Source organism: Cyclopterus lumpus, chromosome 21, assembly GCF_009769545.1.
Source record: "Cyclopterus lumpus isolate fCycLum1 chromosome 21, fCycLum1.pri, whole genome shotgun sequence".
Lineage (NCBI taxonomy): Eukaryota > Metazoa > Chordata > Actinopteri > Perciformes > Cyclopteridae > Cyclopterus > Cyclopterus lumpus.
Genome location: NC_046986.1, coordinates 3,486,667 through 3,509,351, shown reverse-complemented (window position 1 = coordinate 3,509,351; position 22,685 = coordinate 3,486,667). Strand labels below are relative to the sequence as shown.

The 22,685-nt window shown below is 41.0% G+C and overlaps 2 protein-coding genes across 2 annotated transcripts in view; both read right to left on the bottom strand.

The window, feature by feature from the left end:
• The window catches only part of LOC117750490 (aryl hydrocarbon receptor-like), a 32,845-nt gene extending 25,016 nt beyond the window's left edge, over positions 1 to 7,829 (bottom strand). Inside the window, exons 1-2 of the mRNA XM_034561729.1 lie at positions 7,780 to 7,829; positions 3,734 to 3,921 (exon numbers count right to left, since the gene is read on the bottom strand). Of these exons, the coding sequence (XP_034417620.1) occupies positions 3,734 to 3,921; positions 7,780 to 7,820 (229 nt within the window). The 5' untranslated portion in view covers positions 7,821 to 7,829. The remainder of the gene's footprint in view (positions 1 to 3,733; positions 3,922 to 7,779) is intronic.
• Positions 7,830 to 18,327: 10,498 nt separating this feature from the next.
• On the bottom strand, positions 18,328 to 19,880 carry LOC117750656 (serine/threonine-protein kinase pim-1-like). Its single transcript, XM_034561934.1, has 6 exons — positions 19,829 to 19,880; positions 19,502 to 19,686; positions 19,144 to 19,401; positions 18,872 to 19,052; positions 18,596 to 18,757; positions 18,328 to 18,506 (listed from the first exon to the last, which is right to left on the bottom strand). Exons 2-6 carry the CDS (start codon positions 19,592 to 19,594, stop codon positions 18,370 to 18,372), a joined length of 831 nt encoding a protein of 276 aa, XP_034417825.1. The 5' UTR covers positions 19,595 to 19,686; positions 19,829 to 19,880; the 3' UTR covers positions 18,328 to 18,369.
• Between the last annotated feature and the right edge of the window lie 2,805 nt (positions 19,881 to 22,685).

Below are 22,685 nucleotides of genomic sequence, written 5' to 3'. Positions count from 1 at the left end.
AGAATATATATTTTGTATTAATAAATGTGTATAAATGAGTCACTGAATGCTGTGTGAATAAACCCCTCAGCATAAAGCTTCAGAATATATATTTTGTATTAATAAATGTGTATAAATGAGTCACTGAATGCTGTGTGAACTAACCCCTCTGCATAAAGCTTCATAATATATATTTTGTATTAATAAATGTGTATAAATGAGTCACTGAATGCTGTGTGAACAAACCCCTCTGCATGAAGCTTCATAATATATAGTTTTTATTAATAAATGTGTATAAATGAGTCACTGAATGCTGTGTGAACAAACCCCTCTGCATAAAGCTTCATAATATATAGTTTTTATTAATAAATGTGTATAAATGAGTCTCTGAATGCTGTGTGAACAAACCCCTCTGCATAAAGCTTCATAATATATAGTTTTTATTAATAAATGTGTATAAATATGGCTCTGAATGCAGAAAGCTTCGTTCCCCTCTGATTGCAGCTTTGTTCAGTATGTTGACACCAAACACTGCTGGAAATCAGTTAAAAAGTTGTACACCTGGTCAAATATTGCAGATATTTCTCATTGAGATTCTGAAACGATATTTTTCCCAGCATTCCCCACACAGCCAACACAAGGGGGAATCTCTCTGCAGTCACAGGGATTATTCCCTCTAATCTCCATCTATATTTACAACATAGAGTGCATCTGAGAGAGTTCTCTCTGACAACAGAGGGAAAAACAGGATTATTCATAATTTCATGCAGGTTGACCGACGACAGCGCTAACTGACAGTCTGAGCCCAACCGCGGCCATGACATGCATCAGAGAAGAGAGTTATGCAACAGCGGACACGTGACGGCAGGTTTGAGAAGAAGAGGAAGAGGAAGAGGAAGAAGGGATTCGGTGTGAATGAGGGCAGAAAGGGAAAAGGGCGATCAGGAGGGTTTGGCTGCATTGGTGCCTCTTCCAAGAAAGACTCTTCCTAGGAGAGTTCTTATTGGCTTAGTCGAGTCCTCCGACATCCCGTCAGGGTTTGCTCCCCCCTAAACACCGTAAAACGACTGCCACAACGGAGCCATGCTCACACCGGAGAAAATAACCGCTGCTCATCTGCCGGAACTAAAAAAAAATCATAAATCCATAAAGGTTTTTGCAAAAAGTCTTTTGAGATAGCGTTCAGTGTCATTCACTGATCTTTGGACCCAAACATAGGACGAGTGAGGCTTGGTTAAGTTTAGGAAAAGAGTTAAAATAACTACGATGTAAAACTTAAAAACGATTCAAACCCCCCTTTTTAGAACACTTCCAATATGGCATTAAATAAGGATAACTACAATAGTGCTGGAACGAGACTTTCTCCCATGTACGCTTCTCCTTTTTATATTATTACTCGTCAATATTCAGAGAATTCAATTAAGTAGCCAAACCAAACTCACGCCTCCAAGGAAACAAAGCAATACATTCAAATTGGCGACCATCGGGAGGAGTTGGCGACCGGTTCTTGGCGCCGGTTGCCATCAGTGGCCACCACGTTAAAAAATAGGGGGAAAAAACCTCAACCCGTAATATGTATCGACCACATTCTGATTTTGGTCATTTGCTGCAATAAAGCTTTTGTTCTTTTAGATCAAATTTAATTCTGAAGCTGATGTTTAACTTCTTAGTATTTGGAATATCACTTATGTATATATATAATAATTAAAAGGTGATTAGAAACGACAACCATATTTTCAGTTTTTCGGCAATCAAAAGCTGCTGTTGCACTTTTAAAAACGTCGAGTTGAGCCCTGAACAGAACGATGATCCAAAAGGCCCACAGCAGCCGTGAAGACGGTTCTCATGGTTCTCATGGTTCTTATGGTTCTTATGGACGGCAGCCTCACACCGCCCATGGGGCGGTCCCGGGGTTATCGGTTTTAAGAGACTCTCCTCAGACTGGCCGAGAGGAACGAGCCCTTTGTGGCTCCTGACAATAACAAAGATGGCAGCTGGGCCGGATGATACGTGTCAGCCAGATTATAACGGGGGGCGGGGGGGCTTTTGTTCCACTCCTACTACGACGTGTTCGGCTACACGCACGGCCGTGAACGTGAGGGTTTTGGGCGCCACCAAGTTAAACCGAATTACCGAAATTTAGCATCCAGCTAGAAGAAAACCGACAAAAAAAAACGATTGCAACGCATGTTCCTGGTGCATGCAGGGGAGCCACTCTTCTAGCCGTCCAATCAGAGCCCAGAGTGGAAGCAATGGCAGCATTCCCAGAGTGTACTGGAGCTAAGTCATCGCTCTGCACACGACCCAATGTTTACATGCAACAGCAATGGCTGACCACGGAGACAACCCCGGAGCATCGGGGGGAGGAGGGCTGCTTATTTAATGTATGAGCCCTGAGCTCGTTAGTTACTTACCAGGAAGTAGGCTAATGCAGTTAGACAAGAGGGCTTTTCTATAGGCTTCACTGTGTACACAACATATGAACCCAGCAGCCACACACACACACACACACACACACACACAATCGAAATATGGAGTGCATTCACTGCATCCGCCCACAAAAGACTCGGCGGTATCACCGACGCTGTTTCCTGTCCGTCTCACCCCAAACTGCCATCTCCAAAAAAAAAAGAAAGAAAAGGCCGCCGCCTTAAACAAACATTGCTTTGCCTCCATTTCATAAATTCTTTAAACTCTGGGGGTTTCTCTCAATTATTCATGCTCCAGAGAGCATCCGACGGCCGCATTGCAGCATTCTCCCCCGTGAAAGATCGGCGCCTAAAATAACAACGTCTTCGCTCTGCGCGGTCGGAGAGGATCGCGCATGTCCGTCCGGTGGCATGCGACTCCCTCTTAATGGACGCCATGCGACGCATCCCATCTCCTACACACTCACACACACACACACATGCACACAGATGCACGTGCACTGACACAAGTGTGGATGAAATATTTAGGGGGACCTTCTCTGGAAGGAAATCACAAGGCGGTGGCTCGGTTCCTCTTCTCTGGTTTGATGAGATGAGCCGTGAGATGTTGGGGGAAACAAACGCAGAGCGAGCAGCTCGGCTGTTGTGACATACTCGTAATGGTCCGAGGGACCGGAGCAACAACTGAGGGCGGCTTCCTCCCGTTTTTTACACAACGGAGACACAAAGATGCTGAAGAGCTAGCTTATTAAAAATAAAAATGTCAATGTTAGGAGAGAGCAGATTGGTTCAGGTTTGGTTTAAAGGCTAAGGAGAAAAGAGAAGGAGAACCTGTCTTACTTACACATTGTCTTATCCATTATTTAATGTCTTTATTTCCATCTTTAATCTGTGTTCGTCTAGAAAAACATGTCCAGCCCGTCCCACCTTACTCTGCTGAACGTGGTCAGCGTGACGTCACCCGTTGGTTTGTGGACTGACGTTTTGAAGCCTTGAGTTCGACGTTTTGTCCGTCGCCATCTTGGTTTCTTTTTGCAACCAGACAACAAAACAAGAGTACAAGATACAAACAGGCTGACGAGGCTAACCACATCCCAGACCTCTCTGAGTGTGTTGGACACAAACAGCAGCTCATTAATCTCATATCGATCCTCTCTTGAGTTTTATGGCACATGAGACAATCTCACAAAACTGTCCCACTAATTGGAAACGGGTTTATGTGACAGACGTGATCAATGCGACCGCTCTTATGTAAAAAAAAAAAAAAGAGGACTAGACCGAGTAGCAAAACAACCGCATGACAGATGACATTAAGTTAGATTTACCGGAGAAGAAGTTCTTGGCCCGCAGGTAGCTGACGCTCAGGCGAAGGATAGAGAGCTTGTCCAGACTGGCGGTGACCTCCTCGGGGAACGGCAGCAGGCTGGCCAACCGCTCCAACTCCCCGTTCAACCGGTCTCGGTGCCGCTTGGACGGGTTGGACTTGGCCCCTTCGGTTGGCGCCTGCTTCACCCTGCCAGACGAAAGAGGAGGTCACAATAAGCTCATCAGTGGGCACCAACAGACGGATCAATTTTTTAAAATGGGGGCTCCTCTTTGGGTTCCTTGCCTTCGTTGTGGTGCCGGGAGGACATTTTGGGTTCAAACAAAGACATTTTGCAATATATATACGTTTCGATGCAAACGTATTTCCTCCCCGATTACGCCCGTAGTTTTAAGTGCGGGGGTCAACGTTGTAAACGGAAAACAAAACAAAACAAAACTTGTTGGTTTAGGCTCCAAAAAACGATTCGGTTAAGTTCAGTAAAACATAAGGATAAGGATGTTTATTGTCATCGTAAAAAGAGACAACGAAATTCAGTTGACGACTCAGGTCAGTTCAGCAGCAACAAGGTAAAAAAGACACTTCTGATTTAAAACTAGACATTCAATAAATATAAAAGATAAAACAAGTTACATCAAGTTTTGGTTTATTAGTGTGTGTGTTATGTTATTTAGGTTACTGATAAAAAATAAGTGTTTTTCACACGAGACACAGACAGCGGCCTCCTGAGTGAAAGTCCTGCGATGACCTTGATCGCCCGACCCAATTTGTCTCTGCAGGTGGAGCTCCAGGTTGCTACGATAGCTAACGGAAAGCTACTTATCGACAGCGCGTGTCACTTTCCGCTCGTTACGTGCATTCGGATGTTTTTTAATAAACTTCCGTCTTCACGGAAAACTCAGTTTAATTCAGGAAACTACGCTACTAATAATACAAAAAATATTTGTGATCGGCAAATAGTAATATAAATGTTACTACTCCCGAACATATTGTTAAATTACTGTCTTTGCATTTGATTATTGTTTAGAGTGTAAAAATATTGTACATGCATTTATATGTAAGCAAATGTCTCTAATATTATAACAAATCCATTTTACTTAATTATATATATATATAATATACGTTGGTACAATAGCTAACGGAAAGCTACTCATCGACAGCGCGTGTCACTTTCCACTCGTTACGTGCGTCGGAATTTTTTTAATAAACTTCCGTCTTCACGGAAAACTCAGTTTAATTCAGGAAACTACGCTACTAATAATACAAAAAATATTTGTGATCGGCAAATAGTAATATAAATGTTACTACTCTACATACATAAAAATATTGTACAAGCAAATGTCTCTAATATTATAAATAAATCCATTTAATTTAATTATATTTATATATATATATATTTTCCTGTTGGTACGATAGCTAACGGAAAGCGACTCCTCGTTACGTGCGTGCGGAATTTTAAAAATAAACTTCCGTCTTCACGGAAAAACTCAGTTTCATTCAGGAAACAACGCTAATAGAAAAATGGGAGCGTATTTTTTTAATAGACTGCACTGAATTGTTGGGCTCTACAGTGACAAATATATAATATATAAATAAAATATATATTATAGTTTTGATGGAGAGAAAGAGGCAATGCAGGAACATAATCTTAGTGCATATATATATATATATATATATATATATATATATATATATATATATATATGCAGGGATGACACATTCATGAAGGCCAACCACAAAGTTAGCATCACACTGGTTCCCATTCTCAAAATAAATCCAATGTGATTCTTTCTTTGGATTTTGGATTATTGCAGAAAATAATCTCTGCGGCAAACAAATGTTTACAATACTTACACGTTTATTAATTCAGTAAGATAACAAGAGGGCTTGAAAAATATGATGTACATTTCTGGGTATTTATGTAGATTTTAAATAATCTATCTACTTGTTTTTTGTCAAAACAGCTTCAATGACCAAAACAGCTTCAATGAATAAATAAATAAATATTCTCTGATTTCATGTGTTTTTATGTTTCATCTTTAATCCTTAATGTTTCTTGGTAAATGTAATATTCCAGGCTGAAAACACATCCTCTTTTTTACATCTCTTATGGTATTCAACGTCACTTTGCAATGAATTGTGGGTAACTCCCTTGAGCAACGGGTTCATAAAGGGCTCAACATGTCTGCCAGAGACTTGAAAGCTTTTCAAAGCATTATCAAATAGATACTATACCGTGTTTAACTTCTTAAAACTAGCCATATGCAACTTATATAGAATTAAAACTACTCACGACAAGATCTTTCAATCAACAGACTAACAATCTTTTATTTCCTATTTGTTTGAATTGTGTGTTTTTCTGCAAAAAATATTATATTAAATATTATTTATTTCCACAAATGTCAGCAGTATGGCAGCAATGTGAGTTGACAGCATACTGTGCAGTCTGTTCCTATAAAACTCACTGACACGAGGGCGTCTGTTTATACTGATGTCATGTGTTTGACCTTTATGTGTGTGTAGAATAAAAACATATTGTATCATGATTAATCCCCTGATTTCATATATGTCTTTCCCCCATGTCATGTAATCATATCACACATCATGTACAAAGGCTTATTTGATCTAATAAATATATTATATTATAAATATAACTGTTGGTCAATTCGGAGATTTCAGAGAAAGTCGGCCACTTGAGTCTTTGCAGACTTGTTGTCATTTTACTTTTTATGGATTTTTATGGATGAATAAATTGAACCTTGATGAATAAACACACACACACACAAAAAGAAAGCCAATAATTCTTCAGATGTGGGAAAACTGCAACCAGCCAGCAATAAATGGGTCACCGATTGTGTGTGTGTGTGTGTGTGTGTGTGTGTGTGTGTGTGTGTGTGTGAAAGACCTCGTCATGAACCACATCTCGACACAAACCCTCTCTGAAAACCTGATCCCCTCAAACAAGCTTCTCTGGAACCAGAAAGTGCCTCATCAAGAGTTTTAGTCCATCATGAGTCCTCTCACCACAAGAGGATTATGGGTATTTTAATTGTGTTGGGTGAGGGGGTCACTTTCAGACATAAACATTTCTGCCAGATTAAAACATTTTAAATAGAAACACTACGACTGCCTGTAACATGTTTCACTCGCAGGATAATGAATTACTTTAAGATATAAATAATAATAAATGACTTAATTAAAGAGCCAAACAAGCAGCACATAAAACACATGGAGGTGGATCACGTTCTCCTGATGTTACACCTTTATCAACAGTTATAATAAAGTATATTTAAGCATATTTAATTTGGATGATGTCATCATTACTGCTGAAGGATTTAATCAAAATGTGTGTGGAGAGAAAATAAATGACTTTTGGCTTTTACAGGCAAGTGAAAGCCTTAAAACACTCTTTTTTAAAAAAGAAGCTTATTTTTCTTTAAAAATACGATTTCTACCATCGAGCTCCACAAATACATGTTTTTAATGAAGAAAGGACCGATTGTTAATTATCTTAAAATGATCAAAAACAACCTGACCCGGTTAAAAACAATGTGATCCTCTGAAGGGCGTTTTGACGCAAAAATGTGCGCAACAACCTGCACGAGCGTCCCGGTGACTTCACAGACAGCCAACAATACGAAATAACGCAGAAATAAAAATGCTGTTCTTTTAAGTTTATTTGCAATCTATGAAAACCAATCCAAGAGAGAAGAGTTGAAGGTTAAAAGCAGGCCTCGGTTGCAGGCCTGCGAGAATAATCCGCTTGCAGGCGTCAAGAGGAAACCCCGCACAGCATTTTGCACCAGAAACACCTCAATTAGATTTAAAAATAAAACGTAAATACGCGTCAGGTGCATTGAGACGAAATCTTAATATATTTTTCTAAATGTATTAATTGCTCTTTAAATGTTGTGCTGCGGGCTCGTGCGTTTGTGGAAACGAGCATCGGGCTCCCGTGCAGCCTCAGCTTTTGACTCTTATTCTAACACCAGGCTTTTGACATTAATTTGCATTCACAATAATAAATAATAATAAAAAGGAACTTACGCTCTCTGGACGGGTTTTCTCCGCTTGCGTCCCGCATACATGACGGCTGTTCTTATATAAGGTGATGAATCCCTTCAGAAACACACTGCGCCTCTTTCCTCCGCTACATGCGAGGCCACCGACGGTATTCTGCTATAATCCTCCAGACCAAGACCGTAAACACATTTTATTATATATATCTCTCTATATATATATATATATATATCTATATATATATAGATATATATAATAAAATCTGAGAAAAAAAATCCAAACGAAGTAAGTTATACGAATAATTACGAGCTGTGCATGAAAAAAAACACACACAAAAAAAAAGAGATTGCGCAAAAAAATAAAAAGATTTAAAATAAAAAAAAAATTTAAATTGTGAAAGAATAATGAACCAGCCGCGGTCCCGAAGTTGTTCCAAGTAAAAAGGCGATGTTGAGTTTTCATCCTCGAGAGGGGGAACAAGAAGAAGGTGGAATTATGGTGAGGAGAGAACCCCTCCTCATCCTCATCCTCATCCTCTTCCTCCTCCTCCTCTTCCTCACCTCCGGGTTGGAAACACTCATAAAACAAATTGTATACGAAAGCTTCTAAGTATTTACATTTTATAATCTACATCAGTGCCGCACTCCCAATTAGCGCCGTGCATGAGCCGCAAAAGGAGGAGGAGGAGGAGGAGGAGGGGGGGGGGGGGGTAGCGAGTGCGCGCATTCCACCGGCGGGCACGCCCGACACAGAGCTCGGGAGTTTTATTTTTTTTTTTCACTAAAAACAAACCGTACAGGACAAGTGTGTGTGTGTGTGTGGGGGGGGGGACGCACGCGCACGAGGGAGAGTCTCCTGGAAACAACGGGCCGAGCGTGTGCGCGCCGGCGCGTTCGCGCGCGGGTCCCGGCGTCCAATCAGCGAGAAGAGAGAGAGAGAGAGAGAGAGAGAGAGAGAGAGAGAGAGAGAGAGAGAGAGAGAGAGAGAGAGAGAGAGAGCTGCAGGTTGGTGCCGGGTGCAGAATGCGGGTCAGGGGTGAGATTTATACGATATAATTGATCCGCAACACGATTATTTTTAAAAGAAAGGTTGTATATCACATGGACTTTATATAAGAAGTGGACGGTAGTCATTGTGATGGCAGCCATTGTTTTCTTTGGTTTTTTTTAGGACTGCCGATTTGAAGCCTGGAGTTGAAGCGATTCCAGTGTCGCCATCTTGGATTACGGTTGTCGCCATGTTGGATTTTTTATTTTTTTTTGCAATCAATGAACAGAAGTGACCATATTTGGAATGTGGACGAGTGACGTAGAGACACTGCATACGTCTCTGGTAATGACAGCGACCTGTCAATCACTTTGTGGACCCGCCCTAAAGCATCATGGTCTGTTTGACCATGCATTGAAGAAGACTTGAAACTAGAGATTGAGACCATAAACTCATGTTTACAATGTTTACTGAGGGAATACATCAAGAGAAGTAGAGTCATTTATATAGACTTCTATACAACCAGAGGAGTCACCCCCTGGTGGTCAGGAGAGAGAATGCAGCTTTGACACATGAAGCATAGACTTCTATACAACCAGAATAGTCGCCCCCTGGTGGTCAGGAGAGAGAATGCAGCTTTAACACATGAAGCATAGACTTCTATACAACCAGAGGAGTCGCCCCCTAGTGGTCAGTAGAGAGAATGCAGCTTTAACACATGAAGCATAGACTTCTATACAACCAGAATAGTCGCCCCTGGTGGTCAGGAGAGAGAATGCAGCTTTAACACATGAAGCATAGACTTCTATACAACCAGAAGAGTTGCCCCCTGGTGGTCAGTAGAGAGAATGCAGCTTTAACACATGAAGCATAGACTTCTATACAACCAGAATAGTCGCCCCTGGTGGTCAGGAGAGAGAATGCAGCTTTAACACATGAAGCATAGACTTCTATACAACCAGAAGAGTTGCCCCCTGGTGGTCAGTAGAGAGAATGCAGCTTTAACACATGAAGCATAGACTTCTATACAACCAGAGGAGTCGCCCCCTGGTGGTCAGTAGAGAGAATGCAGCTTTAACACATGAAGCATAGACTTCTATACAACCAGAGGAGTCGCCCCCTGGTGGTCAGGAGAGAGAATGCAGCTTTAACACATGAAGCATAGACTTCTATACAACCAGAGGAGTCGCCCCCTGGTGGTCAGGAGAGAGAATGCAGCTTTAACACATGAAGCATAGACTTCTATACAACCAGAGGAGTCGCCCCCTGGTGGTCAGGAGAGAGAATGCAGCTTTGACACATGAAGCATAGACTTCTATACAACCAGAATAGTCGCCCCCTGGTGGTCAGGAGAGAGAATGCAGCTTTAACACATGAAGCATAGACTTCTATACAACCAGAGGAGTCGCCCCCTAGTGGTCAGTAGAGAGAATGCAGCTTTAACACATGAAGCATAGACTTCTATACAACCAGAATAGTCGCCCCTGGTGGTCAGGAGAGAGAATGCAGCTTTAACACATGAAGCATAGACTTCTATACAACCAGAAGAGTTGCCCCCTGGTGGTCAGTAGAGAGAATGCAGCTTTAACACATGAAGCATAGACTTCTATACAACCAGAATAGTCGCCCCTGGTGGTCAGGAGAGAGAATGCAGCTTTAACACATGAAGCATAGACTTCTATACAACCAGAAGAGTTGCCCCCTGGTGGTCAGTAGAGAGAATGCAGCTTTAACACATGAAGCATAGACTTCTATACAACCAGAGGAGTCGCCCCCTGGTGGTCAGTAGAGAGAATGCAGCTTTAACACATGAAGCATAGACTTCTATACAACCAGAGGAGTCGCCCCCTGGTGGTCAGGAGAGAGAATGCAGCTTTAACACATGAAGCATAGACTTCTATACAACCAGAGGAGTCGCCCCCTGGTGGTCAGGAGAGAGAATGCAGCTTTAACACATGAAGCATAGACTTCTATACAACCAGAGGAGTCGCCCCCTGGTGGTCAGGAGAGAGAATGCAGCTTTAACACATGAAGCATAGACTTCTATACAACCAGAGGAGTCGCCCCCTGGTGGTCAGGAGAGAGAATGCAGCTTTAACACATGACGCATGAAGGTGTGAGAAAGGCCCACTGTCTACCCATTGATTTGTGAACATCTTGGATATCAAATTCCCCTTCTTTTTTTTTAAAACTGCAAAACAATGATTTCTGTCGGATGTAAAAGTAGAACGTGGTCTCCTTCAAATTAATTAGGAGTTCAAATGTTTACTAATTTAAAGGAAGACATGCGATCAAGTGATCAATGCCAACATCCCACACACACTCATGTGACAAGACATATTTCAGATTGCATTGTTAATTTGGCCAACGCTGAAACAGGAAATATATATAGTTTCCAGAATAAATTAAAAAAATAATTCAGATAATTTGCCTCGGGGGAGAATTGGACTCATCTTGTCAGATTGTGTGCAAACAGCTGCGCTCGACAAAGACGGATACGTCGAGTCGTTCACGCTATATGGAATAAAACATCGGCCTATACATTGACTCACGTGACCTCCTCCGAACCCCCCCCCCCCCCCAAGAGGGTGCCCAAGACCCCCACGGAACAAGCAGAAAGAAAACTAGGCCAACACGCCGGTTGTGTTGTGGTGGACTCTATTTATTCTCCTTCATCAGACCCCTCCTGCTTCTTCAGGGTGACTTCTATTTCTATTTCTGTGGACTAAGGACCCTAACTGAAGGGATTGTGGTCTTACTTGATATTTGGTTTGGTATATTCAAGGTTCCCAGAGGATTTACCCCTTTCACTTCACAGCCTTTTCATTTTGTCTCTCCCGTTATTATAGATTATTGGTTAAACTCTGTACCTATAATCTATAGATAGAATGAACTGAGCGCGTTCACGTTCCCCTGAGGATAGGCCCTCATCATTTAAAAGGAGAGCTCGGTCGTTCTATAGCTTCAGTGTGATGTCTGTTCGGTTATCCATATGGTTTTAATACTCTTTTACCTTTAATTTGTCTGTAGTTGGTTTATTAAGAATTCAAAGATAATTTATTGTCATTATGCGTGACTGACGGAGACAAAACAACCAAAGCATGTAAAACAGCAGCAACAGAAAACTCGTCTCTGGGACGATAATATGGCCGACGTCTTCACGTTTAAAAATGAAACGTGAGGAAAAAAAAACATTTCAATTATTTATGGGAAGATGCCACTTCCTTTGTATTGACCGTGTAGAATTTGTGTTTCTTTTTTTATGCGTCTGCAGACATTCGGAGGCACTTGCCCTTCATACCTCCAGGACCTCGTGGGATGGGGGGGGGGGGGGGGGGGGTGTTTGTTGACGCCACCACAGCCGTAAATGTGTTTTTCATGCTTGGCGCCCAGGAGAGCGAGGGGGAAAGAGAGCTGGAGGTCGTCCCGCCGGCCTGAGATGGAGCCGTGCACTCAGCCTGTGGGCAAAGATGAGGGTTCAGTGGTCCCTGCTGGTTCCACTCCACCTGGGACTGAGATGAGCCCCCAACACCACTGCTGGATCCTTTCCAGGCACTCTTCAACGTCACACTCCCAAGGTGGCTCTTACAACACGTACAAGTCATAGAAGTAGGACGTTATTATGGCTGTCAATCAGAGTAAGCCCCGCCCTAAAGCATACCCTGCTTTATGGTCTGACTAAATTCATGCTGAATTCCACCTGCTGTTGTTCTCAAGATGATTTACAAGCCTTTTAAATACACCGAATAAGTCGCTAATGTTTCCCAAATTTAATTAAATGCCGCAAATTGTTATAAATGTAGATTTAATAACAGACCGTGAAAATCAAATAATGATTGGACTGAGCATCAACCTTGTTTCTTTCGCGGTGGAACTGCTTGATTTCCCGTTTGTACGATTGTATGCTTTTAACCTTTTTCATATTGTAATATAGATGCATGTGTGACCCCCCCCCCCCCCCCCAGACTCAAAGATCTCAGGGCTCCTTTCAGTCTAGAAAGGGTTAAATGTTGGTGCTGCTTCCATGAGACGCTGACGGGAAAGAGAGGGGCGCCCCCTGGTGGACAAAACCATCTTTCCTTTTTTTTATTTTTGTTACTGTATTTTGTTTTATTTATCTATTTGCTATTATAGTTTTACATTATAATCTTAAGAGAATTTGCCTAATGTCATTGTTCTTGGGCGGGTGTCTGATGTAATAAAAAAAAAAGATAAATGAAAAATACTGAAGTTGCCCTTCAACCTCATTTGTGTAAAGAAATGAAGCCCAAACAGTTTTAGTCATTTGCTCACAAAAAAAGCATTTAACAGTAGACAAAGGTTATTTGTTCAACATATATTATAGATTCTATAACTACTCATTAGAATGACACTGATTTCTGATATTCTTTTTACGGAAAGAAACATCGACGTTGGGCTCCTGGGTTTTTTCATAGTGGCTAAAGTCACGTCTGTATTTAAGTTTAATATAAAAGGCGAAGGCAGTACAGTATCGTCAATAAAGTACTGTTCAAGGGTGTCGTTAGGCAAACCCTTGATCAGTACATTATTGACGATACTCGAGTACCTTATTGCTTAATTATCTTGGATTTTTTAAGTCCCTAAGTGGAACATCTTGGTGGGTCGTGTGACAGGTCATGTGACTTTGTGTTCCCATAACAACATTTCCAAGATGTCTGCTCCCGGTTGTGAGAGATCTGACACAAGAACATTTTATATTGTTCAATTTAAAGCATATTAAAACCAAACGACTCTTTTTTTCTGGGGACATAATAGCGCTGCAGAGTCCACCAAACACTCTTTGATGAACTTTGATGGCTCACTGTTTTTTTACGATTTTTTAAAGCGCTCACACGCAGTATAAACAAATACGTAACTCGCCTTCAAAATAAAAGCGGTGCCGTTGTAATGCATTAATGGCATGCACTTATATATTTATAAATTTTGATTTGACCTCATGCGGGCCGGACTAAGAGGGCCGGGCGTGGCCAACGAGGCCGTAAAATGTCTTATTTTCCTGGTCTAACGTGACCTTTTCTTAATTTCCTGGCCTGACCTGACTGTTTCACCTCTCCTGGTCAGATAAGCTTTTCTTAATTACAGGTCTAACAAGACCGTTTCATATTTTCCTGGTCTAACGTGCCCTTCTTAATTTCCTGGTCTAACGTGACTGTTTCATATTCCTAGTCTAACATGACCTTTTATTATTTTCCGGCATACGTGACCTTTTCTTAATTCTTGGTCTAACGTGACCGTTGGAAAAATGGCTTGATTTGAATTCAACATTTTGATAAAGTCCATTCTGTACAAAGTTGATGTGAAATATCAGCAATTTTTGACTTTTGGATACAGACGTTCCAGGTTTATTGACATGTTTCAACATGTGCACGATTAACAAAGTATTAACAAACTGTCGAAAGAAAAGATTTTATTTTTATTATTTTCAAAGCAGCAGCAGCAGCAGCAGCTCCTGACCCATCCCGAGCTCTCTAAGAAAACGAGAAAAAAACTCCCCAAAATGGGAAGAAACCTCGGAAGAGGCAATTCAAAGAGAGATCCCCTCTTCTCGGACGGATGGGCCTGTGACTGGATCTGAAAAATAAGACAATTGTTAGAACATAAATAATATAATGCGAGTACAATTAAAACATCTGGCTATCTATCTGTCTATAGTGCTAAATAATCCTTGAGTCCTTGAATCCGTCCAGCATGAGTTCCTCACGTCCTCCTTCCTGTCAAAGAGACAATAAAGCAAATTATTTTAATTATATATAATGATCATAATATTTTATTTTTAATCAAACAAAGGTAGATGGACTTGCATTGTAAAGCGCCTTTGTAGTCTTTGGACCACGAAAAGCGCTTTACACGACAAGCCATCATTAATGAATTAATGTATTTATTAAATGGAGCTTAAGCAGTAGGGGACATAGGGAAAGAATGGGAGTATGTATGTATGTATATATATATATGTATATGTATATATATGTATATATATATGTATATGTATATATATATATATATACATATATATATATATATATATGCCACCAGATCACATACATCATATATATCACATATGTTCCAATTTAAAACACAGAGGGCTCAACCCTCGGGAGCAATTTTGGTTAAGTCACGTTAAAGTAAAATTTCGGACCTCGTTACGTTAAAGTTAACTTTCGGACCTCGTCACATTACATTACATTACATTACATGTCATTTAGCTGACGCTTTTATCCAAAGCGACTTACAATAAGTGCATTAAGCCATGAGTCCAAACTCAGAACAACAAGAATCAAGCGGGTACAATTTCTTCAATAACGTCAAACTACAGAGTACTATCCGTAAGACTACAAAGTGCTATCGGTAAGAGACATTTAAGTGCTACTAAAGTGTTAAACTACAGAGTGCTATCGGTAAGGGACATTTAAGTGCTACTAGAGTGCTACTACGGCTCTACCTTCCCTATTCAAGGTAAAGTCGAAAAAGATGTGTTTTTAGTTTGCGACGGAAGATGTAGAGACTTTCTGCTGTCCTGATGTCAATGGGGAGCTCGTTCCACCAATGAGGAGCCAGCACAGCAAACACCCGTGATTTTGTTGAGTGATGTTACGTCACGTTAAAGTAAAATTTCGGACCTCGTCACTTAAAGTAAAATTTCGGACCTCGTCAAGTTAAATTTAAATTTCGGACCTCGTCAAGTTAAATTAAAAGTTCGGACCTCGTCAAGTAAAGTAGAATTTCGGACCTCGTCACTTAAAGTTAACTTTCGGACCTCGTCACGTTAAAGTAAAAGTTCGGACCTCGTCACGATAAATTTAAATTTCGGACTTCGTCACGTAAAGTTACATTTCGGAACTCATCACGGGCTACTCTCTTTTGGGGTGTTTAACTTGAACTCTTCACAGAGATTTAATTGTTGAATTCGGAATAAGTCTTTCCTGATTGAACTGATAACCAGATAACCAGATCACATACATCATATATATCACATATGTTCCAATTTAAAACACAGAGGGCTCAACCCTCAGGAGCAATTTTGGTTAAGTCGGGTTAAAGTAAAAGTTCAGACCTCGTCACGTTAAAGTAAAAGTTCGGATCTCGTCACATTAAAGTTAAATTTCGGACCTCGTCACAGGCTTACTCTTGACGTAATAAATTAGATTATTGTTGAATTCGGAATAAGTCTTTCCTGATTGAACTAATGACTGGCACACCAGGTGCCACCAGATCACATATATCATAAAACACAGAGGGCTCAACCCTCGGGAGCAATTTTGGTTGAGTCAGGTTAAAGTTAAATTTCGGACCTCGTCAAGTTAAAAGTTAAATTTCGGACCTCGTCACGGTTACTCTCTTTTGGGGTGTTTAACTTTCCTGATTGAACTAATAACTGGCACACAAGGTGCCACCACATCACATATATCATATATATCACATACATCACATATGTTCCAATTTAAAACACAGAGGGCTCAACCCTCGGGAGCAATTTTGGTTAAGTCAGGTTAGAGTAAAATTTCAGACCTCGTCACGTTGAATTTAAATTTCGGACCTCGTCAAGTTAAATTAAAAGTTTGGACCTCGTCAAGTAAAGTAGAATTTCGGACCTCGTCACTTAAAGTTAACTTTCGGACCTCGTCACGTTAAAGTAAAAGTTCGGACCTCGTCACGATAAATTTAAATTTCGGACTTCGTCACGTAAAGTTACATTTCGGAACTCATCACGGGCTACTCTCTTTTGGGGTGTATAACTTGAACTCTTCACAGAGATTTAATTGTTGAATTCGGAATAAGTCTTTCCTGATTGAACTGATAACTGGCACACCAGGTGCCACCAGATCACATACATCATATATATCACATATGTTCCCATTTAAAACACAGAGGGCTCAACCCTCAGGAGCAATTTTGGTTAAGTCGGGTTAAAGTAAAAGTTCAGACCTCGTCACGTTAAAGTAAAAGTTCGGATCTCGTCACGGGCTTACTCTTGACGTAATAAATTAGATTATTGTTGAATCCGGAATAAGTCTTTCCTGATTGAACTAATGACTGGCACACCAGGTGCCACCAGATCACATATATCATAAAACACAGAGGGCTCAACCCTCGGGAGCAATTTTAGTTGAGTCAGGTTAAAGTTAAATTTCGGACCTCGTCAAGTTAAAAGTTAAATTTCGGACCTCGTCACGGTTACTCTCTTTTGGGGTGTTTAACTTTCCTGATTGAACTAATAACTGGCACACAAGGTGCCACCACATCACATATATCATATATATCACATACATCACATATGTTCCAATTTAAAACACAGAGGGTTCAACCCTCGGGAGCAATTTTGGTTAAGTCAGGTTAAAGTAAAATTTCAGACCTCGTCACGTTGAATTTAAATTCCGGACCTCGTCACGTTAAATAAAAATTTCGGACCACGTCACGTTAAAGTAAAAGTTCGGACCTCGTCACGTTAAATTAAAATTTCGGACCACGTCACGTTAAAGTAAAAGTTCGGACCTCGTCACGTTAAAGTAAAAGTTCGGACCTCGTCACATTAAAGTTAAATTACGGACCTCGTCATGTTAAAGTAAAAATTTGGACCTCGTCACGTTAAAGTTAAATTTCGGACCTCGTCACAGGCTTACTCTTGACGTAATAAATTAGATTATTGTTGAATTCGGAATAAGTCTTTCCTGATTGAACTAATGACTGGCACACCAGGTGCCACCAGATCATATATATCATAAAACACAGAGGGCTCAACCCCCGGGAGCAATTTTGGTTGAGTCAGGTTAAAGTTAAATTTCGGACCTCGTCACGGTTACTCTCTTTTGGGGTGTTTAACTTGAACTCTTTAATTGTTGAATTTGGAATAAGTCTTTCCTGATTGAACTAATAACTGGCACACCAGGTGCCACCAGATCACATATATCATATATATCACATATATCACATATGTTCCAATTTAAAACACAGAGGGCTCAACCCTCAGGAGCAATTTTGGTTAAGTCAGGTTAAAGTAAAATTTCAGACCTCGTCACGTTGACATTAAATGCCGGACCTCGTCACGTTAAATTAAAATTTTCGGACCACGTCACGTTAAAGTTAAATTTCGGACCTCGTCACAGGCTTACTCTTGACGTAATAAATTAGATTATTGTTGAATTCGGAATAAATCGTTCCTGATTGAACTAATGACTGGCACACCAGGTGCCACCACATCACATATATCATAAAACACAGAGGGCTCAACCCTCGGGAGCAATTTTGGTTAAGTCAGGTTAAAGTTAAATTTCGGACCTCGTCATTACTCTCTTTTGAGGTGTTTAACTTGAACTCTTTACAGACTTAATGTTTACTCATGCTAACTCCCATAACCAACGTAATAAAGATTATTCTTGAATTTGGAATAAGTCTTTCCTGATTGAACTAATAACTGGCACACCAGGTGCCACCAGATCACATATATCATATATATCACATATATCACATATGTTCCCATTTAAAACACAGAGGGCTCAACCCTCAGGAGCAATTTAGGTTCAGTGTCTTGCTCAAGGACACTTGGACATTTAAATATATGTGTGTGTACAGTTTATGTTTAAATGTAAATGTAGGCGTGTGTGTAGTGTGATGCTATCTCAGCCACGGGTGGTTCTTCAGCTGCTCCAGGGTGAACCGCTGATCCGGGTCCACATGTACGCAACCGTTGTAGAATTCTGTGCATTCTAGAGAGTGAGGATTCATGCAGGCCTTTACGAATTCTTTGAAATCTGGAGAGAAAGGAGAAGAATGGGTGAGTTCATGTGATCCATCACAACATGAACTCAAATGCCAACATATTGGTGTATGTTTTTCTTACATTGAGAAAGCCACCAGTCGGTCTTCAGCTGCCAAACGGATTCCAGCGGCGAGGTAGATGATATTTTGACCATGTAGAACAGGACCATTCCTATCTGGAATACTGTAGTGGGTCCGGCTTTGTATTCCCGCCGACTGGCCCACTCTGGGGGGACGTGAGTACCTAAAATATAAAGACATAATGAAAAGAGAGTGAGGAGGAGGAAGAGCTTTGTTTCTGTAAAAGTCACCGATGGGTAAAGTTAATAATGAGCAGGAGTAAAACTGGACTTCTTACCATAGAAGGTGTCATAGACGTCGTCTTCTCCGCCGAAGCAGCTCAGACCGAAGTCGATGACGCGAACTCGTGGCAACTTCATGCAGGTCTCAATAAGGAGATTTTCCGGCTTGATGTCCCGGTGGAAAATGTGCTTCTCCTGGAGGTCAATGGCTGCATTCACTAACTGCTTCATTATAATCTGAAAGACAAAAAAGAGAGTTGAGGGGTCAGAGAGGAGGATGCTTGGACATGTTTTCATGGTTGTGACTGAGATGACTACAGCAGCTTACCTTAGCTTCCTGTTCCTCCAAGTAGCCTCCTTTGTGTTGAATGTAGTTGAAGAGGTCTACGGCCGGCATCGGTCTCTCCAGCACCAGGACCAGCTCCTTGTCCACAACGTACCAGTCCAGTAGGTCAATGTGTGCTGAATGCCGCTTTGATTCGGCCTCTAGCTTCCTTAGGACAGCGACCTCCATGGGGATCTGGAGCCCATCACTGTCTTCGTGAAAGAGGAGCTCTTTGTCTATGATAATATGCTTCATAACGACCTAAGGGTGATACAAACAAGACTTTTTGGTTACACTTCCTGACCGTACTGTGTGTGTGTGTATGTATGTGTGTGTGTGAAAGAACATGTGAAAAACTTACAGGAAGATTATCCTCTCTGCGATAGCCAGCATACACGCATCCATATCCTCCTTCGCCAAGTTTCACCTGCACGCTGTACTTGGCCTTAAACATGGCTGACGGGTCTGGAACTAGGTCGTCCTTCTGAACCGGTCCATCATCGGCGCTTCTCGCGCTCAGAGCCGCCTCGGGTGGGTTTCTGCTTTCTAGAGATGAGAGAAAAAACATCACAACATGAATTTACTGACAATCACAACACGAACAAGGACAACAACACATGACGATCATTCGATGTCTCTTAAACCATTTATAGCAGAATAATAGTTCAAATATGGGGCTATAGCTTACCAGTGTCCTCTGAGGTGGACGGCAACTCATCTTCACAGGGGATGAGGTCCAGGATGGGGTCCAGTCTCCTGCTTTTCTCCCTTTGTAGGCTTTCCCCATCTTCTGTTCGTTTCCGCTTTAGTCCTCCAGGGACGACACTAATGTCCTCTGAGGTGGACGGAAACTCATCTTCACAGGGGATGAGGTCCAGGATGGGGTCCGGGATGGGGTCCGGGATGGGGTCCGGGATGGGGTCCAGTCTCCTGCTTTTCTCCCTCTGTAGGCTTTCCCCATCTTCTGTTCTTTTCCTCTTTAGTCCTCCAGGGACGACACTAATGTCCTCTGAGCTGGACGGCATCTCATCTTCACAGGGGATGAGGTCCAGCATGGGGTCCAGGATGGGGTTCGGGATGGGGTCCAGGATGGGGTCCAGCATGGGGTCCAGTCTCCTGCTTTTCTCCCTTTGTAGGCTTTCCCCATCTTCTGTTCTTTTCCTCTTTAGTCCTCCAGAGACGACACTAATGTCCTCTGAGCTGGAAGTCAACTCATCTTCATGGGGGATGAGGTCCAGGATGGGGTCCAGGATGAGGTCCAGGATGGGGTCCAGGATGGGGTCCAGGTGCCTGCTCTGTGGGCTTTCTTCATCTTTAGTCTCTGCTGTATTCCTTTCTCCAGGGACGACGTCCTTCTCCTCAGCTACGAAGAGCTTTCCTAATAATGTCCCCATTACACCTGAAGACTGCTGAAGACTTTTCTAACAAAGATAGTGCTTGTTCCTGTAAGGCAATATCATATACTAATAATATTAATAAGGTATATATAGGGGAGCTTCCACTGAGTTCTATGGCTGTGCCTTTGATGAAGGGTTCCATGAGGCCACAGTCTGTGACATCACCGTGTTCCGGAATATGCAAATGAGGGTTTAGAGTAAATTCTGTGTGTACAGTTTATAAGTAAACATGGAGGTGTCCACTGAATACATTCATACAGTGCATACCATACTATGTGTATAAGCATTCACTTTAACCTTGGGTTAAAGTGAATGCTTATACTTAACACATTTAGTCCAAGGTCTTTTTCTCGATTTTTACATAATTTCTTAAATTCACCTTTTTTAAAAGGAACTTGCTTTTGATTCATACCGATGGGTTGTACATCAAACACTGCAGAACAATCTCAGCTATCTATTTAATGAAGCACCGTTGTCTTTAGGCACAGTGTAAAGAGGTAAAAAGTTGAAGTCTGATTTATTAAAAATTCTTAAAATCTCTTGTGAAAATAATAATACCTTTACCCATGCGTTAGCATGTTTTGGTGCTGGAAATTGAACCTTAGGTTCACAAAAGTCGTGGAATATATTAATTAAATAGTAGATACATGTAAATGTCTAAAACCCCAAAATGTTAGTTTTTTTAAATCATTCATTCATTTTCTTTTTTTTTCAACATGTGTGTATATATATGTATATGTATATATATATATATATATACACGGCATCTTAAATATGAAATATCTTACGGGCAACATCTGGGATATCGAGTCATACGAGGGGTTGCATATATAATCATATAATTATATTTAGCATGCAGGCTCTTTGTCCTCAAACATGAAAAATGTGCCTTTGCAGTGGAAAACAAAATAAAGTGCTGAGAACTGTTGGAGGTTTGTGGCTCTGCAAGTCTTCAGTTGAAATGTGGCTTGGGGCCCCCTGAGGGGGGAGGAAAGGGTTATTTTACTGCCTTCAAGGAAGTACAAACCAATAACTTTGGCGAGTGTAATTCTGACAGTAAATAAGAGTATTATTATTACATCTCAGTCGGCCACACACATGTCACTACATGTAGAATCAATTAGTTTACAGGCCACAAATATTTCTCCGGATTTAAACCACTTCCTGGTTTGAACATGTAATTACAGCCATGAAGTATTTTAGATATTCTTTTTAAAGGAAGTAAAAAAGCCAATGAGGAATCCTTCACGTTAAAATGTAATGTCTGACATAGTCGACATTGCAAATAATAAATTAATTAAATATATGTATAATTAATGCATTTCAAAACAATATTGAAATTAACTTTAAAGACTAAAATCATGCTGAGTTCCACCTGCTGTTGTTTTCAAGCTGACTTCCAGGTCTTTGAGGCGACCGTGGTTCAGCGGTGAGCGTCCTCCAATCAAGAGGATCGGCGGTTCGATTCCCCGGCTCCGCTCGCCCACCTCGATGTGTCCTTGAGCAAGACACTTAACCCCCAAAAATTGCTCCCGTAGCTGTGCCTACGGTGTGTGAACTTCTTGATTTCCCGTATGTTTATAACTGCTTTTAACCTTTTTCATATTGTAATATAGATGCATGTGTGACCCCCCCCAGACTCAAAGATCTCAGGGCTCCGATGTCCACCCAGTCTAGAAAGGGTTAAATGTTGGTGCTGCTTCCATGAGACGCTGACGGGAAAGAGAGGGGCGCCCCCTGGTGGACAAAACCATCTTTTTTATTTTATTTTATTTTTTTTACTATATTTAGTTTTATTTATCCATCTGCTAATTATACTTTTACATTATAATCTTTGGGAATTGGCCTAATGTCATTCTTCTTGTATATGCACGTGCGCACATAAAAGAAATAAAAGAAAAATACTCAAAGTTGCTTCTTTAAAAAAATCGATGTGTAAAGAAATAAAGAAATGAGCCCAAACACAGTTTTTAATCATTGCACACATATTTTTTTATGAAAAAAACAACAACATTTTAAACAGTAGACAAAAGGCTGGTTATTTGTTCAACATATATTATGATATAGATTCTATAACTACTTGGCTAAATATAAGTGGATTACAATGACGCTGATTTCTGCTATTCTTTTCTTTTTTACGGAAAGAAA

Excerpts from the sequence above, each read along its gene's own strand:
- LOC117750656 (XM_034561934.1), bottom strand. The coding sequence starts at position 19,594 with ATGTTTAAGGCCAAGTACAGCGTGCAGGTGAAACTTGGCGAAGGAGGA. Across the intron at positions 18,758-18,871 it reads CGTCTATGACACCTTCTATG|GTACTCACGTCCCCCCAGAG; the intron begins GTAAGAAGTCCA and ends TTTATATTTTAG. Across the intron at positions 18,507-18,595 it reads CGACTGGTGGCTTTCTCAAT|ATTTCAAAGAATTCGTAAAG; the intron begins GTAAGAAAAACA and ends CTTTCTCTCCAG.